Source organism: Nasonia vitripennis, chromosome 4, assembly GCF_009193385.2.
Source record: "Nasonia vitripennis strain AsymCx chromosome 4, Nvit_psr_1.1, whole genome shotgun sequence".
In the NCBI taxonomy this organism is placed as follows: domain Eukaryota; kingdom Metazoa; phylum Arthropoda; class Insecta; order Hymenoptera; family Pteromalidae; genus Nasonia; species Nasonia vitripennis.
This window is the reverse complement of record NC_045760.1, coordinates 16379889-16397065: the sequence shown is the minus strand read 5'-3', so window position 1 is coordinate 16397065 and position 17177 is coordinate 16379889. Positions and strand designations below refer to the sequence as shown.

Below are 17177 nucleotides of genomic sequence, written 5' to 3'. Positions count from 1 at the left end.
CAGATTCAATCATCCATGATGAAAGCTCTTGCGGATTTCGAACGGCAGAGGGCAGATGAGTCAAGAAACAGAATTGAGGAGAGAGGGTAACACGGGTTTACGTCGGAGATGCTGATTGGCTAGAGCAGAAAGGGCTGAAGCTAGTCTGAAGTTTTCAAGTTGGAATTTCCATATATAGGATGTGCGATTTTTTAAATAGATTATTTCGTAAAAAATTACATGAAAATCTTGTTTAATACTTTTTTACTAAATCAAAGTATAATTTCTTTTGCAGTTACATTAAATTTCCTACTATTATAGAAAGGATAAAGTTGAAGAATTTCTCATTGTTTGTACGTTTCAGGGTTTATTAAGAAAAATTATTATTCTACTCTATACATATTTAAATGCATCTTATCCATTAAAGAACTTATAACTTTCAAATAAAAAAAAACTATTCACAAAATACATTCATTCATGTCTATTGGATCAAAAATACTTTCACAGTTCATTCATTCAATATTTCTAATAAACATATTGTTTGGCAAGAGCTCGAAGAAACCTGGCTTTACGTGTATTAGCAGCTTCTCTCTGTATTTCTTCATTATTATTGGAGTTCAATTCCAAGAGACCAATAACTTTGATCTGAAAAGAATTGATATTTTTAAATTTGAAGACAGCATCAAGATTTATTTTAATTACATGTAAGAATTACTTACAGCAAGTTGTTTTCTATGGTGTTCTCCTCTCTTTGTGTGCAAATTGATAAGATATTCAAGAATCGTTGTATCCCAAATACAATGATAGTATGCATCCATTGCATCATTGGGTGCTGCATTTTTCTGCTCGTTTCCAGCCATTTTGAAAGCTAAAGCATAATCCACTTCATCAAGAAATTGACAAAGCACTACTGCTTGAGTATTGCATTGTAAATGAGCACAACATTTAATCATTCTTCTGTAGACTAAATCATCGAGTTGACCTTGTATTTTTAAAGTGAATAAGTCAGTGGCTACTATAATTGCTTCCAAGTAATACTTCATTGCACTTTCGTAATAGCCTAGTACTAAAATAGATATAAATTAGAGGAATATTGTAGAAACCAATCAATACATTACTTTTTTAAATTTTAATGAAATCTTACCAAAATTAAGATCTCCCATCAGTCTTAACCAAGATACATTATTTGGGTAATATTTCAATGCCATAGATAATAATTGAAATAAATGTTCACCTATTACCCTAGTATTATACTGCTTAGCACTGTTAAGAATTGTATTGTTAATAATAAGTATTGATCCTATCCTTGAAGATGAATTGCAAGGGACCATTGTACCTTTTGTATGAATATAATACAAACAGTAAATTTAGCTTCTCTTTTCTTCCAACTACTTGGCTCTAGAACATGTCTCTTCTCTGATTTCTAATAAACTGCAATCAATAGTTTTCATCACTATCTGTGCAAGGAAGCAAGCTAGATAGCATTCATCAACGAAATGGAGGAGAAAAAATAATTAAAAGTGCGCTATTGAAATCTGATAGTTTAAGATTAAATCAGACTTTAATTGTTTTGATAGGCTGGAATAGCGTGAAAGAGAAAATTTACTTTTCTTTGTGATTTTCTACAGGATTCCGTTGACGAATGCTACTGAGCACTTCCGCGCACGGGTAGCTATAGAAGGCTATTTTGCCTAGACTGCAATTTTTTGAATTTAACTTTGGTAGTATATCTATTTAAAAGGTACGGTGGCCCCTAATTTTTAAATACTTACTTTGGCACACTCGCAGGCCACATATTTAAATATGTTGTGTACAATTCTAAACTAGATTCATCTCTCAAAATGTTGTGCAATCGGGCAAGTAACGAAATTGCAATATTTAACACTGTGACTTCTCTTAATCGACTAAAAGTTGATGATATATTAGCCAAAGTATCCCTTGATACACTGTTTCCTGATGATCCACTGTTACCACTGCTACGTTTTTGTTGCATGTGAGAATTTGGTCTTATAGCTGCTAAAACCATTTCCCAAGCATCTTTTGGAAACTTTTGGCCTTTATGTTTTGCCACATTACTCAATGCTGCTGCGAATTCAAAACAACTCCACTGCTTCTCTAGGTTTGTTAAATAGTCCCATTCAGCCATGTTTAAAAGAAATACAGTGCAATATTCAATTATTTCTTGTCTAGGTATGACTTGGTCTGTCGATTGGAGTGCAGCTAAGCACTGTTTGCATTCGTCAGTCAATTCCTGTGTTATACCTTAAAAAATATTTTATTTATCAGAAATAATACAATGTCACAAAATAAAATTTTTAAAAAAATGTTTTAACATAAAAAAATCTTACGAATATCAGTTACAGGCCATGCATATAAACAATTACATATTTCAACCAATAACGATTCCCAACTGAGAAGCTTCAAAAGTTTTGGTATTGAGTTATGTCCTCCTTTGGTAACTTCCTTCAAAATTGGTGCATCACGCTGTATTTCATTTTCTACTATACTTAATAACGATTTCGCCCCAGAAAAGTCTTTTGATAAAGCAAGCTCTTTACTCTTTGCCAATAATATGTAAGAATAATCTTTCAAAAAACTAGCTGGTAATGCAGATATAACACTTTGCAAAGGGATTGGTATTTCCCATGAATTATTTGTTTGCCATAATGGCTTTACATATCTCGAATCACCACTATGAAAATGAACAATTTCCATAAGAATTTTTCGAATTTCATCAGGATCGTAAGACAAAATAAGACGTTGTTCCAATTGAAACATCTCAATTTTTTGTTTTTCTAATGAAAAAAAATAATTTGTCAGTATCATAATCAAAGAATTTCAAATTTCAAAACTACTTACGAGTATATTCAACAGGTGAGATACCCCAGTCATCATTGAGCAGTAAATTTGGAATATCTAGATTCTCAGACAATGACTGTTTCTTTATTTCTTGTAATTCAGAAGCTTCAAATAAATTTGAATAAACAGGATCATTCAAAATTCTAGAAGCAAGCCCATCTATGTCACCCATTATAACAAGATATAGCAAATGACGAGCTATCCTTTGTTTATCTAAAGCTGAACTCTTTTCGAGAATACCGCTAAATGCCTATAAATGATATGAATTTACCTGATTTTCTTTATCAATACATATTTTATTGTTTAGAAATTAATATTACCCAAAAAAGTACTTCTAATCCTTTGGAGCCTGCAGATTTAATTTCAGTTACATAGTCACCAATAATTGTTTCATTTTCTACTACCTTACGAACAAGATTGAGGCATTGAATTTGAAGTAACAAATCACGAGCAACAATTATCTTTCTGTTGACTAAACCACCCTGAATGTCTAATTCCAGATTATCCCTATAGACTTGAGGTATTTCTCTTGCAATATTATCCGCTTGTAAAATTTGCAAAATGTTCTATAAAAAAAATTTAATCAAGCTATTAAACAATGATAATTTTTAAGAATTTGCGACATCGCTAAAAACGTACTGTGTATTGATCTTTGATAGAAGTTAGTAGCTGCTGAGTCAGATTAGGTTGTTTACCCTCAACAGATACTTCGCAAGCTAAACAATATCCATCTAAACGTTCCTTTTTTATTTTACAGTACAGCATAGATTCAGAAGTATCAAGCTTGTTGTACAAATCTTTAGCTTGACTAATATGATATTTTGCTTTTTGGTATTCTTCTCTAAGAATATGAAACACAGCAAGATCATAATGTATCTAAACAAAATCAACATGTCATATAAATTTTTATCATTGCTAGATAAATTCTTAATTTCAAATACATATACTTCAACAATTCTACTTAACTTACTTGGCATTTCAATTCATCTTCTGTAATAGTATATGTGTTATCCCAATCTTGCTTAATTTCTGTACTATTTTCTGTTAGCATTTGAAAAGTATCGAAAGTAAGGACTTTAGGTTTCATATCTTTTAATTCTAAAACCTCATTTAAAAAGTTAATACTATTTGTAGCCTGAGAATCTAATTTTCTTATAATCTCGTCATTCATCACAGATGATACAAAATTAGATTCTTGAATGACTGGGCTGAACAAATGTTATTTTATTTAGTAATTAATGCAGCTTTACGATAAAAATTTTTTTTAGAAAATTCTATTATTTTACTTACTTGTGAGAAAAGGATTTTTGTTGCTTATTATTTAATGCTCTAAACACAATGGCTCTTAACAACCACCTATGATACAGCACTAATGTAAACAAAGCTCGATCTGAAGCTTCTTTTGCCTTTGTTTCTGGCACTGCTGGTATTTCAACCACAGCATCCATTGTTATAAAAAATAAATCTTGCAACAAAGTTAATTGCATTTGTAAAGGTATTTTTTTCTGCAGTGATTCCAAATCCCATTTTAAATAAGCTGCTACTTTTAAAGACAAAATCTTCAAAGCTAAATTTTTGTACGTCCACTTATTGACAACATTAATTTTTATTTCATTTGCATCATTTTCAATCACTTTAACTTCATTATTTTGCTCAGCATTAATGGTCATAAACTTAATAATAAGATCTGTTGGTGATGGATCTAAGAAAATGTATATAAGGGTAAGGAATACATAATTTTTCTTTAAAAACTGAAAGTTAGGTTATAAAGAATACAGGTTATAAACATACCCGGTAGCGGCTTTGAAATATGAATCTGTAGTAAAGAAGGGTTCAACAAAAATTCAAACCATAAAACAGTGTCTGGTGAAATTGGCACTGTTCCTGGCCTTAACAAATCCACATCCATCGTCATTGCAAATCAAAAACAATCACAATCTAAGTACAGAGTATCCTGTAAATAGACTAATGCAGGCTAGCTACTGCTCATCTGCTGCTGATGTATGTATCTATACCTTCGCGCTTTGGGCCTAATGTCTCTCTCTCTCTCTCTCTCTCTCTCTCTCTCTCCTCTCTCTCTCTCTCTCTCTCTCTCTCTCTCTCTCTCTCTCTCTCTCTCTCTCTCTCTCTCTCTCTCTCTCTCTCTCTCTCTCTCTCTCTCTCTCTCTCTCTCTCTCTCTCTCTCTCTCTCTCTCTCTCTCTCTTTCTCTTTGTCATCAGTAATTCAGTATACTTATTGAAAGGGGTGGAGCCAAGAAAGCTTTCTATATTTCCTATATACGTCCCACGTGTTGACGTGTACATGTAAGGGTACGTGAGTTATTATTGCTGTTTGCTATACATGCAACTATATATATTAGAGTATTAGTCAGCTTTTTCTCGTTCTCCCTCCCCTCACCCTATAGCTGGCACCTGTAAGTATACTTGTTAGATATTGCTAATTCCTTTCGCTATTTCGTGTCAATAATCAGTAAAATCTAAATTTGTAATTATCGTTTTACAGATTTATGGACTTTTATCTGTTACATTAGAATTATTTCGATTCTATTTTGGTATGAGCTACTATTTATGTTCATCTCCGACACCAGCACTTAGCGGGCGCATACGCAGTGTTTATTATTATAGTATTTCGTCTTCTGCACATGTGCGGTGTTGAGAAAGCAGTAAAAAATCCACGTTTATAATAAAATAATGGCACCTCGCCGGGACAATAAATCTAACCCCAATTTAGGTTTTATAAAAAATTGGCAAAGGCAGTTCAGAATTTGGAGCAAAAATCCGGAAAAATGGAAAGAACTTCTAGACTTTGCAACAAACCCGAGGAAATTACTTTTACCAGCAGTTCTATTTATTATTTTGGAAGTAGTAATAAACATTGTTGTGATAGAGAAAGTGCCTTACACAGAGATAGACTGGAAAGCCTATATGCAGGAAGTGGAAGGAGTTTTGAATGGAACATTTGATTATTCAAAATTGAAAGGTGATACTGGACCATTGGTATATCCTGCTGGCTTTGTTTACATATTCACTGTGCTCTACTATGTTACATCACAAGGACTCAACATCAAACTTGCACAATACATTTTTGCTGCTCTTCACGTTTTACTGCTTATTCAAGTATTCAGAATTTATGAGCGTGCGAAGAAAGTTCCTCCATATGTTTTAATTTTTGTGTTCTCTACCTCATATAGAATACATTCAATATTTGTTTTAAGACTTTTTAATGATCCAGTTGCAATGATATTTCTTTTTGCAAGTTTAAATGCATTTTTGGATCAGAAATGGTACCTGGGGAGTGTGTTGTACAGTTTGGCAGTATCAGTCAAAATGAATATACTACTATTTGCACCAGCATTATTGACAGCTTATCTGAGCAATTTAGGATTAATTAAAACTCTTATAAATTTATTTATTTGTGCAATTATACAATTAATATTGGGACTTCCATTTTTGTTAGTCAACCCAGTTGCATATATCAAAGGAGCATTTAATTTGGGACGTATTTTTGAATTCAAGTGGACTGTAAATTGGAGATTTTTGTCAGAAGAACTATTTATTAATCCTTATTTCCATATTGGATTGCTAGCTTTACATATATTGACATTAATTTATTTCTCAGCAAAATGGTGGAAATATTTGGACTCATACAAAATATTGAGAACTGTTGAAAAAGATATTTCTTCGCATTTGGATAAAATAAACAGTGTTAATATGTCAACAGCTTCCCAATTGTTTATATTGCCAATGTTTGCAGCAAACTTTATAGGTTTAACTTTTAGCAGATCTCTGCATTATCAATTTTACATATGGTATTATCATACATTACCATATATAGCATGGTGCTGTGATTACAAGACTGTCACTAGATTAGTGATTTTGGGACTGATTGAGATGTGCTGGAATACGTACCCAAGTACTATATACAGTAGCATATGTTTGCATGTATGTCATATAATTTTGTTATATGGCTTGAACAATTCTGTACTTAAAACATTAAAAACGTTGAAAACGTCATAAATTTTTTTTACAAAATTGTTTAATCGAAATACAGTGTGTAATTTTTATATGAAGATATTATGTTTAAAATTTTTCAGACAAATATACTAATGTACATTGTTAACAGATATTTTAATCTTGAAAATAAACATTAAATATTGAATTATATTTTCGTTTTTTTAGTAAATTATTCTGCTACTTTATGTGATTCCCAATGATTCAAATGTCTTAATTCATACCGTTACCCAATTTAAATGAATAGTTTATAATGGAACAAGGACATGAGGTATAAGGATCGCATCAGAAAGAATACTTTAGTATTTTTTCTTTATATATGGGGTATTTTGGTGCAGAGCAACTTGAATTTTCGCGCGCCTGATTCATATAAACTCGCCCTTTTTTCCCTTCCTGTTAACATTATATCTCTGCTAAGATCTAAATATATCTAGTCAGCCCAGCTGATTCAATTCGATCCCGATATTTATAAGCACACGCTGATTTGGAACTTTTTAAACTAAAACAGAATTTTTACTTTCGGCTTTCGGTTTCATTAAATTTTCAACATTTATTTGATTCTATTGAATCATATAAAATATTTCTAAAATGCGTGGCTGACAGAATAAAGAGTGTGTCTCCGCGGCCGATATCGCGTACGCGAAAAAAAATGTAGCGTACGCGAAAACCACAGACAATTTTCCGGAAAATTTTTCGCGTACGCTACTAATCAACCTTTCGCGTGCGCTAAATCTGTCGCGCACGCTAGAAAATCAACTTTTCGCGTACGCTAGAATAGTATATTATACCACGGGAGCCGAAAATTGCAATTAGTTTGCATTTTGAGGTTAGAGTGGTATAAATGAACTTTTTTTTTTTTTTTGAGCAATTCTTTCGCGTGCGCTAAAGTGCTCCAAATTTTCTTGTAAGAAGCAAACGGAGTACTTGTATGAGAGATGGAGCGAGAGATTTTCGCATATGCTAGAGTTTTTCTTGTTTAGGCAATTCTTTCGCGTACGCTAGTGATCTACATTTCCTATATATAAAAGAAGCAACATAACAGGAGTGACTTATGAAGGATGAATGGAACATCTCTATGTATAAGTACTCCGTTTGCTTCTTATAAGAAAATTTGGAGCACTTTAGCGTACGCGAAAGAATTGCTCATAAAAATACTAACGTGCCCGAAAAGTTTATATCTAGCGTGCGCGAAAGATCCAGCGTACGCGAAAGGTTGATTTTTCTAGCGTGCGCGACAGATTTAGCGCACGCGAAAGGTTGATTAGTAGCGCATGCGAAATTTTCCAGGAAAATTTGTTAGTTGATTTCGCACACGCTACAAAGTTTTCGCGCACGCTAAATTACATTTCGCGTATGCGATATCGGCCGCGGAGACACACTCCAGAATAAATTACAAGTAAAAACTACTTATTTATTCATAAAATAAATCTTATTACAGAATACAAATATGTCTAATTTAGAAGGTTAGTACATATCCATCAGCAAGTTCATAGTAATTTTATTATTATGCTGACATACAATTATCATATATGTACTTATTCCAGCACATGCACAAGCAAAAGATGTCAAAATTTCAACAAATTTACAAAATTACGCTTCAACTTGCAAATCACAGTTTAATGATCTTGATGACAAACCCTGCGATTTGCCTTGCTTACTTTGTGACACCAGTTTTACACTTCCTACAAAGGAACAAGATTTTCTTACGCATTTGTTCAATGAACATCGTCTTGTTATTGGAGATGTAAAAAAAATAGCAAGTTTAAAAAGGTATTAATACAAAATAATAAATTTTTCTAATTAATATTGTAAATATAACATAATATTTTTGCTTAGTTACATTCGTTATTGGAGAGTCAAATTCAAAGAGCAGCCATTAACTACTTTTTGTACTACGTTGACAGCAGAAAAAAAGGATTCAGCATCTGCAGATTCTATACCCGGGACAGATGATTTTTACTTTTTACTCTCAGATTGTCTAATGGAAGACAAAACTCTCCGGGATGAATTGCGTAGAGCTAAATTAGTATGCTAAATAATATAAAATTAAAATTTATTTTTCATCTAATTTATTGCAATAGTAAATTATAATTTTTTTATAGGAATGGGTACTAGCAGAACAAGTAAAAGAGAGATCAGATTCAACATTTAAAAGAGGATGCATGTTCTGTCGAGAAGAATTTGAAGGTTCACGAATTGAATATTTGAAACATCTTTGTCAGAAGCATAATATTTTTCTTGGAAAGCCTGAAAATTTAGTTTTTATTGATGAGTACCTTGATAAAATACAAAGTAATATAGAAAGGTATGTTATTAGTATACAAATGTATTACCAACATATAATGTCAAGTTTAGTAATTATTTGTTATATTACAGGTTTTTATGTATATATTGCGAAAAAAAGTTTAAAAATCGTGTAGTATTAAAAGAACACATGCGAAAAAAAACACATAAACAAGTAAATCCTAATAATAAAAACTATGATAAATATTATGTCACCAATTATATAAACGAACCATCAAATAACAACAAACGGTACAAATCAGTAAGTTTTGATTTAAATTTATGCTTTCCTCAAAATCATCCTTTACTATTTTTGTTGATTAATATGTTTCTTATAAACAGTACACTGCAGAATCAGAAGATCCTTCTGGATTTACTGACAATGAAGAGGAGGATTGGTCAGATTGGACCAATGAATGTATATCTACAACATGTTTATTTTGCAAAGAAAGCACTCAGGATTTTGCTCAAATTTTGGAACACATGAAATCAAAGCATAAATTTAACTTTGAAGATGAAACCAAAGAATTTACATTTTATCAAAAGGTATTAAGTAATAAAAAATATGCTTCTATGCTGGACATAATATTGCAAATTTTTAGCATTAAAACATTTGATGTTTTTGACAGGTAAAAATAGTAAATTATATAAGAAAGCAAATATACATAAATAAATGTGTTTACTGTGATGAAAGCAAAGAGGATCTTAGTGTTCATATGGATCAAGAAAATCATTGTAAATTGCCACAAAAACGGATATGGGATCAGCCAGAGTAAATGAATTTCCATTTTTTTGAGAATTTTCTTGAATGTTTTATTTTAGATAACGAAATATACATTTTTTCAGATTTTTTTTTCCAATGTTTGAGAGTGATTCTTTTTTATACAACTTAGATACTGATAGTGACACTGAGGAAACAACTTGAATCATGTTTTAAGTCAAGTTTGTATATAAACTGCAGAGGCATAAAAAGTTTTATATAAAGTTAATAAAAAATACAAATTTTTATATTTACAGTTACGTCTTTTACATTTTGTATAACGATGAAACAATTTTTTGACATTAGTTTCAAGAATATTTTAAATAAATTTTAATGCAATAATTGTTTATAAGATCAAATTTATGATAGTCAACATAATTTCTTATTTTCCTGGTTTTTTCTTGTAAAACAAACCTCGGCTTTTCACTTTTGATGCAGCTGCTTTTACACCACCGTTTGTAGATGATTCAAAAGATGGTTTATGTTTTAGATGAAGAGCATTGTACAATAGTTCTGCATCACTTTCATTAGAAATCATCTCTGTTAGCTCAATCTATGAAATCATAACGATAATTTTTAAATGCCATTTAAAATGTCCTTACATTACAGAAATCCCATGAATAAATCTAGCATACCTTTGAACGTGTGATCAGATAATCTAAAGATTGTCCTTTATTTAGAATTTGCCGTAAATTTTTAGAGTGTACACCTGGTAATTTAGCCACAAGATCTTGAATATGACAATTATACTTTTCAGCCATAATATTTTTATCATCAGTATCGTCGTCCATACCGATTTGCGCAGCCTTTATTGCGTCTGGTTGCGGTCTTCCTTGCTGTAGAATCATAACAATTTAAAACTACTTCTGCTTGTATTATAGTATATTAAGCTTTACTTATATAAATGCAAACCATAGTACACCTTTAATTCTTCAAAAAGTTGTGCTGTAGCATGAGGACTTGGTGACCATACTAATTTTAGTCTAGGAAAATGCATTGTAAGTAACTGAAGTTTGTGAGTTATATCAATGCTTCTCATATCCTTGCTAACATAATAGTTACCCTAAACATTCAATTACAAAATTTAAAATATTAAGATTATCTTACTATTAGCATAATTTTGTATACCTGTAATCCAAAAGGTTTATTTTGATCAAATTCAATTAAAAGCATGGGTTTTGCGTAATATCGCGTCATTGCAACTGCTTGATTATACAATCTTCCAGAATTTAAAGATCCAATTAAATCTGAAATACTTTTTCTTTCCACACATATTTCAGGAGATAGAATATAATCCCCTATCTAAAAAAAATAATAATAATAATAATAATAATAGAACTATACAACATTTACTGATAATTAAAACCAATATATTAATTTATTTAATTAGGATGAAAAAACTAACAAGTATGGTCACTGGCTCAATTTCTATATTGCGTTGATGTAATAAAGACGGTAGCTCGCTTCTAAATTCTCTCATATCAACAATTATTTTGTTGACATTTGCGGCTTGATCTTCTATTAATCCACCTTTGCGCGTGTTATCTTCATCAACGCTATCAGAAGGAGTTGGTTCTGCACATTTTCCATCCTGCTCTGCAGGAACAACCATTGTCTACAATCAAACAAAAATTTATAAATTACAATAATTAATTCAATTATAGTTAAAAGAAGAAAAGACTTACGGTTTTTGCAAAAACAAGCTTATCAAAAGCATCCTTTTCTCTACGCAAGGAAGTTAAGTATGCTTGTTCTTCAACTGATCCACCATAAATAAGGAAAAAAACTTTTAAAGATATTGATGGATATTTATTTTGATATACCTGCGTTGAGACAAAGAAGATATGAAATAACATATAAAGTTTTTTTCCATTAAGCAAAATAATGACAATATTAAAAAAAAAGATGATTACCTCCAGCTGTCGAACTGTCGAAATATCAGCTGCATACATAATGACGTAACTAGGCTGTACTTCATCAAGAGTACGATGTAGAGACATTGTATCTCCTCCTTTCTTTATTGATTGTATAATTAGTATTGGGTCACTAGACGATATAGTAGTTAAATCCATATCAACCAACTATGGAAGTTTATAAGTTGATTGTTAGTTTATTTCATCAATTCAATATTTAAAAAATAATGTTATTAATACCTGTGAACACTCTTCAAAATATTGACTAGAATTAATATTCTCACTTCTTGTATTAGAGTCTTCTTCATCATTTGTTTCAGGCTTTTGAGATAAAGTTAAAACGTAACTTTCTCGTTCATCTTCATTTTCTGCATCTGTTTCCATATCTGTATTTGCATTTAGATTTTCGGGTTTGGATAATGTTTTCAATGTTTCAGGTTTTTTCAAATTTTGTATTTTGTCTGGTTTTAACTTTTTCATGGTCTCAAATAATAAATATTCTTTTGCTCCCATTGTCAAATAGTTTTTTAACTGACCACAGGTCCTACTATCTTGAGTAAGAATAAGAATTTTTTCTGCACTTTCTTTCTTTTTTTTGGCACTATCGTGACTAATTTCTAATAGTGTTTCTGATAAAGCTGTCCATTTGGGATTTGGTTCTGGTTTGAAGTCTGTAAAGTATATTATTGTTTATGAAATGTTTTACGAACATACAACAAATTTTTTAACTGTACTATAATAATTTTCATCATTAGTTTTATAATCTCTATTTATTAATTATTAAGAATTAAGATATTTACCTCCATTTTGAGTGTAAATTCTTGCTTTTGCATTTTTAAACATGTCATCAACAACATCTAATACTGTCCATCCACTACTTTTCATAGCATATTCCATTGTTTGTAAGCTGCTAATCATAGCATAAAATGATACAGCATCTTCATGTGTTAGACACCTAAATTTTACAAAGTTTAAATCGATAGTGAAATATCCAACAAAAAATAATATCTTGTAAGCAAATTTTATGATACATACATCAACAATGATCGCTGGGTTTTTAGATCTGATATTAATTGTTTGCTTTTAAAACTCAGTTGGTCCCAGATTGGATCTAACTGTAATTGTAATTGTTTATGAAATTTTTTCGCTACTGCATTTTCTACAGTCAACTCATCCAGATCAATCTAAAAACAGGATACATATAGAATTTTCGCAAAGAAATATTTCAGTTATTTAATTTTAGTACATACATATTTGTTTATTTTCTTTAATTCTTGAACCATGTAATTCATAACATCAAGTAATGCAGTTTGTATTGCTAACATCTTAGCTGTTAATTTTACGTGTAGTTCAATAACTTCAGGCTAAAATAAAAATATTGAAATTTTGCAAATGCAAAACATTGTAATACTAAAAAAAATGCCTAATCCTTACTTTGTATTTCGATAAACTGGTATTAACAATTTTGTGAAAGCGAGGCCAGAGGTACAGCTTTTTGACATACAATTTTTTCATTACTTGTTCTACTTGTGCAAATCCAACTGTGAAAGCTAAGGCTGAATTGGTAAAGGCCTTTATGAATCCAGTCTACATAAAGTTCAATAATAAGTTATTAAATTATCATAAATTTGATTGATATCATTGCTATAAAATAGAGCATAAACCTTATTCGTCTTTCTGTAGAGTCGAAGTGCAAAAGCTTCCTGATGTGAATTTAATATTGAATGAGCTCTATATACAAGCATTCCACTAACTAAATTTAATGGCACTCGATTTTTTAAAAGATCAACTACTAATATTCTGCCTGATATAAACAATACCCCTCCTTCTAAGTACATGACTTCTCTAAATAAAAAATTGCAATAATAATTAAAACTTGAACAATTTACGAACTGTATATTAAAGCATTATAGTAAATAGAAATACCTTTCTTCTGATAAACATTGTGCTGAAACAATTCGAGGCAGATGTTTCACACCTTGATTTTTCAACTGTTCAATAAAGTATGTTTCTTCATCATCATTTGTTCCAAGAACAATGACTAGTTGTCCAGGATCAGAGTAAGCTTTTAATATATTTGTGAATACTGTTTCAAGCCCAAGACCTCTGTAAAAATAGAGTAATTGATGAAACAATTGCAGATTAAAAATAATATAATTTGGAAAAAAAAATTATAAAAAGTACTTTGCTGTAATAACTAGCCCATCTTCTTGGAGTATTTCCAAAAACATTTGATTTTCGTACTCCAACATCTGAGACATTTTATATTTATTTATTATCAAAACAGCACATGAAACAACAAATCAATGAGGGACCATAGCAGAGTCAGTACAAAAGATGTTTTTTCTTTCTGGAAGCATGATAGAGGCATTTTAAAACTGTGATTTTCTGGACAACTTGACTTATCTTTAATTATATACCTTTGGATTACGGGATGTTGGAAAATTGTCATATGCTGGATTTTGCTCATCAAACATATTCCCGTTGGTTTCTATTACTTGATAAACCAAGAGCGTATAACGACTCGATTCATGCGATGGATGTCCGTAAACTCCTATACTCACAGGTCTTTTAAAACTGAAATGAAAATGAAATATGAAAAAATCGTCAAACATAAAAAAGAAAAATAATGTATTTTTTAATGAAAAACCTTTGTGGTATATAAATTATATCTTCCCCACAAGTTGTAGATTGCAAGCAATATCGATCAGGTTCATATGTAGGCTTCGTTGTTGTTTGTGAAACGTATATGTCAGCATCTCCTGACCTAATGGAAAAGAAAAATATCTGTTTCATTTTTGCTTGATAAAAACATAAATTTAATAATATTTTGTATAGTTACTGGGTAGAAAGTCTAATCTTGATTAATCCATCATACATTAAACTATAATATTTATAAGATCCAGCCGGTACATCATCGATCACATAATGCAAAAGATTTTCCAAACCTTGAACGCTAACTATACATGTCTAAATTTACAAATTGGCATTATATTAGTTTAAAATATAAAGTAATTAAGAAAAAGCCTTAAAATTGCAATGAAAATTAAACTCACAATAACTAAAGCAATGATTGACAATTTCTTCATGTTATGAAAACACCATCCGCTTGCACATTATTCTACAAGCTGCCCGGTTCCATTTCTACAAAATATTATATACTTTACTAATATATATAATTATTAACGGACCTTAACCATGTTTGTTACAGTCCGACCAATACAGTAAGTATATATCTATATGCGACACCGTACGAAGCAGCTCAACGGCGGCGGCCAATTCGTATGGTATTTAAATAAGCTATATATGCACGAGCTGACTGCGGGAAAGCGAGACGAGAGCGAGGAGAGGAGAGAGGAGAGCGCAAGAGTCCGGGGGCCGTATCCTCTACCCAATAAACACTGAAAAGATAGGGACATCTGTAGGATATCATTTTACCGATATCTTTTCTGCGTCATCTCATGGATATCTTCAAGTTGTACTAAATAAAGTTATTGCGCCTCAATTTAGAAGGTTATTGTCAAGTTATCTTTAATAGTGTTGTCTTCTGTATAACTATAATATGTTAAAAAATAGATGTCTGAAAATTTCTAATCAAACACTATCAATCATTTGATGTCCAATGGTTATCGTTAATTACGATATCGATTAGGTGCCACGGGAAGTTTGCAATAAGATATCGAAAACTTGAGAGACGTGATAAAATCATAATGAGAACGTTTGCGATCGGCGATCCCTTTTTTGTGAGTATATATCTTTAAATAAACTATTAATATAATAATAAATTATTCGTTTTTCATATAAAAATTTAAGAGATACACATACTAGTTATAATTATTTGATTTCTTATAATTTAACTATGGTAAAAAGACTTAAAAGGATTTCTAACCTCTCTAAGAGGCAACGCCAAAGAAATGTATCAAAAATGTTGAAAAATAGTATTGATAAATTGATCCGTAGCAATAATAATCGAGAGAAAAATGTTCTAATAGATGTAGCAAATGTAAACAATATTAATAACGATTGTCCCAATACTAGGAGTGCCGTAGAGATACATAACAATGATAACTGTGTAGTAGATATTTTGGGTAGTAAACAAAATGATCAACTTGTTATATATAATAATGATGTTATTGATAATGTAAATGAACCATTCGAAAACGTAGAAGATTTGGATGACTTTGATGAGAGGTTGGGAGATCCTAGAGAAGCTGATATGGCTGATCAATTTGTGAGAAAATATACAATACATACTAAAAAATATAAAATTAAACTAATATTTGGTTCAATATTAAAATTTAACATTTTACTTTTAGGAAAAATTATTAGCTTCAAAAGGAGGAAATACTCTTTCAAAAATCGTGAGTAAAGCCATGTCTGCTTTTATAACAGACGTGCTGTGCAAAAAAATAACATGGACTGGAGTAAAAGATACTTTAAAAGCTGAAATTATGAATTTTCCTTCTATAGTGATAAGTGAGTAACATGAAAACATTCTGCCATGTACGTCTAATGCATTCATAAATACATTTCTACTTAAAAATTTTCAGAAGTTGTACGAAAACAATTTGCTTGTAAAGATTCAGAAACTGAAGAGCAAATTAAAGATTGGCTGCGGCGTCCATCTGACCGTATTGCACAAGCAGCGAAAACTCAACGTAATAAAATGATGCGGCAGGAACGTAGACTACAAAGACGTGGAAATCGTCAAAATGAAAACTAAAATGTCAGACTGAGATTTTAAATTATAACTATATTTAACATTATTTTGAAAGTATTGTGTTTAGTTCTGAGTTTAAATTTGTTTTGAATCGTAAAAGTGCTATAATAGATTAGTACAAAAATTTTATTATTTTTAAACTTATACACGTCGATTTCATATAAGTTTGTTTTTCAGTTGATATAAATATAAACTTTTAGTACTGAGAAAAATGTGCGTACTATATAGATTGTAACGTTAAATAATATAATACAAACGTGATATTAGATGTAAACAGTAAAACTTTATAGTCGATCAAAACCAAAAAATATTACTTACATCTATATATTATCAGCTTGGATAAGATGTACACAAATTTTGATATAAGTTTTCAGAGTTAATGTAAGAAATTTTGTACATTTTATACTAATTTATTTATATTAAATAAAGGTAAAAATTCCTTGACAAATTTAATTTTGTCATTATTCTTGGAAAAAATTGCTGTAATAACAAGAATAATGATCTCACTTAATGTATGTAAAGTATAATTGTAAACATATGATTATAAAAAATTCTTGTTATTACTGCAATTTTTCTTTTCCTGTCTTTTTTTAAAGAAATAAATATATAAATAAACAACCTAAACAAGATATCTTACAGAGAGTAAAATAAA

At 30.6% G+C, this 17177-nt stretch overlaps 5 protein-coding genes across 26 annotated transcripts; 3 read left to right on the top strand and 2 right to left on the bottom strand.

Moving 5' to 3' along the window:
* Positions 1 to 326: 326 nt before the first annotated feature.
* On the bottom strand, positions 327 to 4976 carry LOC100115796 (integrator complex subunit 8). 2 transcript variants are annotated; one of them, XM_031929125.2, is made up of 11 exons: positions 4630 to 4976; positions 4129 to 4540; positions 3809 to 4046; positions 3478 to 3714; positions 3159 to 3404; positions 2839 to 3088; positions 2328 to 2774; positions 1752 to 2241; positions 1124 to 1242; positions 699 to 1045; positions 327 to 624 (listed from the first exon to the last, which is right to left on the bottom strand). In XM_031929125.2, the coding sequence occupies exons 1-11, from the start codon at positions 4751 to 4753 to the stop codon at positions 505 to 507; spliced, it is 3030 nt and encodes a 1009-aa protein (XP_031784985.1). In that variant the 5' UTR covers positions 4754 to 4976; the 3' UTR covers positions 327 to 504. The 2 variants fall into 2 exon arrangements, with proteins under 2 accessions (XP_031784985.1, XP_031784986.1); XM_031929126.2 differs by lacking the exons at positions 327 to 624; positions 699 to 1045; positions 1124 to 1242 and adding an exon at positions 1267 to 1410.
* A 65-nt stretch (positions 4977 to 5041) lies between these two features.
* Positions 5042 to 7002, top strand: LOC100115752 (lethal(2)neighbour of Tid protein). The gene is made up of 2 exons (XM_031928721.2): positions 5042 to 5252; positions 5342 to 7002. Exon 2 carries the CDS (start codon positions 5530 to 5532, stop codon positions 6853 to 6855), a length of 1326 nt encoding a protein of 441 aa, XP_031784581.1. The 5' UTR covers positions 5042 to 5252; positions 5342 to 5529; the 3' UTR covers positions 6856 to 7002.
* Positions 7003 to 7270: 268 nt separating this feature from the next.
* Positions 7271 to 10246, top strand: LOC100115712 (zinc finger protein 277). Of its 8 annotated transcripts, none has more exons than XM_001600304.4 (9): positions 7271 to 7378; positions 8288 to 8312; positions 8394 to 8619; positions 8686 to 8875; positions 8952 to 9154; positions 9226 to 9394; positions 9475 to 9678; positions 9762 to 9904; positions 9979 to 10246. In XM_001600304.4, exons 2-9 carry the CDS (start codon positions 8297 to 8299, stop codon positions 10055 to 10057), a joined length of 1230 nt encoding a protein of 409 aa, XP_001600354.1. In that variant the 5' UTR covers positions 7271 to 7378; positions 8288 to 8296; the 3' UTR covers positions 10058 to 10246. The 8 variants fall into 8 exon arrangements, with proteins under 8 accessions (XP_001600354.1, XP_008205800.1, XP_031784582.1 ...); XM_008207578.4 differs by having other exon boundaries at positions 7287 to 7460; XM_031928722.2 differs by having other exon boundaries at positions 7287 to 7484.
* On the bottom strand, positions 9920 to 15262 carry LOC100115669 (DNA repair endonuclease XPF). Of its 12 annotated transcripts, none has more exons than XM_008207584.4 (20): positions 15244 to 15262; positions 14862 to 14949; positions 14648 to 14775; positions 14456 to 14572; positions 14226 to 14382; positions 13990 to 14057; positions 13732 to 13911; positions 13470 to 13650; positions 13240 to 13392; positions 13056 to 13169; positions 12841 to 12989; positions 12606 to 12760; positions 12046 to 12476; positions 11806 to 11973; positions 11578 to 11715; positions 11298 to 11507; positions 11021 to 11194; positions 10815 to 10955; positions 10528 to 10728; positions 9932 to 10445 (listed from the first exon to the last, which is right to left on the bottom strand). In XM_008207584.4, the coding sequence occupies exons 2-20, from the start codon at positions 14892 to 14894 to the stop codon at positions 10275 to 10277; spliced, it is 3069 nt and encodes a 1022-aa protein (XP_008205806.1). In that variant the 5' UTR covers positions 14895 to 14949; positions 15244 to 15262; the 3' UTR covers positions 9932 to 10274. The 12 variants fall into 12 exon arrangements, 11 of the variants coding, with proteins under 11 accessions (XP_008205806.1, XP_001600324.2, XP_008205807.1 ...); XM_001600274.6 differs by lacking the exon at positions 15244 to 15262 and adding an exon at positions 15023 to 15203 and having other exon boundaries at positions 9970 to 10445; XM_008207585.4 differs by lacking the exon at positions 15244 to 15262 and adding an exon at positions 15060 to 15199 and having other exon boundaries at positions 9970 to 10445.
* Positions 15202 to 16973, top strand: LOC100678157. 3 transcript variants are annotated; one of them, XM_031928725.1, is made up of 5 exons: positions 15202 to 15318; positions 15458 to 15548; positions 15676 to 16036; positions 16122 to 16281; positions 16356 to 16973. In XM_031928725.1, exons 3-5 carry the CDS (start codon positions 15731 to 15733, stop codon positions 16526 to 16528), a joined length of 639 nt encoding a protein of 212 aa, XP_031784585.1. In that variant the 5' UTR covers positions 15202 to 15318; positions 15458 to 15548; positions 15676 to 15730; the 3' UTR covers positions 16529 to 16973. The 3 variants fall into 3 exon arrangements, with proteins under 3 accessions (XP_031784585.1, XP_031784584.1, XP_016840852.1); XM_031928724.1 differs by having other exon boundaries at positions 15203 to 15318; positions 15382 to 15548; XM_016985363.2 differs by lacking the exon at positions 15202 to 15318 and having other exon boundaries at positions 15330 to 15548.
* The last annotated feature ends 204 nt before the right edge of the window (positions 16974 to 17177 follow it).

Coding starts and splice junctions, on each gene's coding strand:
- LOC100115712 (XM_008207573.4), top strand. CDS start 7,807: ATGCTAGAGTTTTTCTTGTTTAGGCAATTCTTTCGC. Junction 7,843..8,287: donor TGTTTAGGCAATTCTTTCGC/GTACGCTAGTGA, acceptor ATCTTATTACAG/AATACAAATATGTCTAATTT. Junction 8,620..8,685: donor AAAATAGCAAGTTTAAAAAG/GTATTAATACAA, acceptor ATTTTTGCTTAG/TTACATTCGTTATTGGAGAG.
- LOC100115669 (XM_008207584.4), bottom strand. CDS start 14,894: ATGAAGAAATTGTCAATCATTGCTTTAGTTATT. Junction 14,776..14,861: donor CAATCATTGCTTTAGTTATT/GTGAGTTTAATT, acceptor TTGTAAATTTAG/ACATGTATAGTTAGCGTTCA. Junction 13,170..13,239: donor CCAGTTTATCGAAATACAAA/GTAAGGATTAGG, acceptor TTTTTATTTTAG/CCTGAAGTTATTGAACTACA.
- LOC100115796 (XM_031929125.2), bottom strand. CDS start 4,753: ATGACGATGGATGTGGATTTGTTAAGGCCAGGAACAGTGCCAATTTCA. Junction 1,243..1,751: donor TGGCCTGCGAGTGTGCCAAA/GTAAGTATTTAA, acceptor AATTCTTAACAG/TGCTAAGCAGTATAATACTA. Junction 1,046..1,123: donor GATGGGAGATCTTAATTTTG/GTAAGATTTCAT, acceptor TATCTATTTTAG/TACTAGGCTATTACGAAAGT.
- LOC100115752 (XM_031928721.2), top strand. CDS start 5,530: ATGGCACCTCGCCGGGACAATAAATCTAACCCCAATTTAGGTTTTATA.
- LOC100678157 (XM_031928725.1), top strand. CDS start 15,731: ATGTTGAAAAATAGTATTGATAAATTGATCCGTAGCAATAATAATCGA. Junction 16,037..16,121: donor CTGATATGGCTGATCAATTT/GTGAGAAAATAT, acceptor TTTTACTTTTAG/GAAAAATTATTAGCTTCAAA. Junction 16,282..16,355: donor TTTTCCTTCTATAGTGATAA/GTGAGTAACATG, acceptor AAAAATTTTCAG/AAGTTGTACGAAAACAATTT.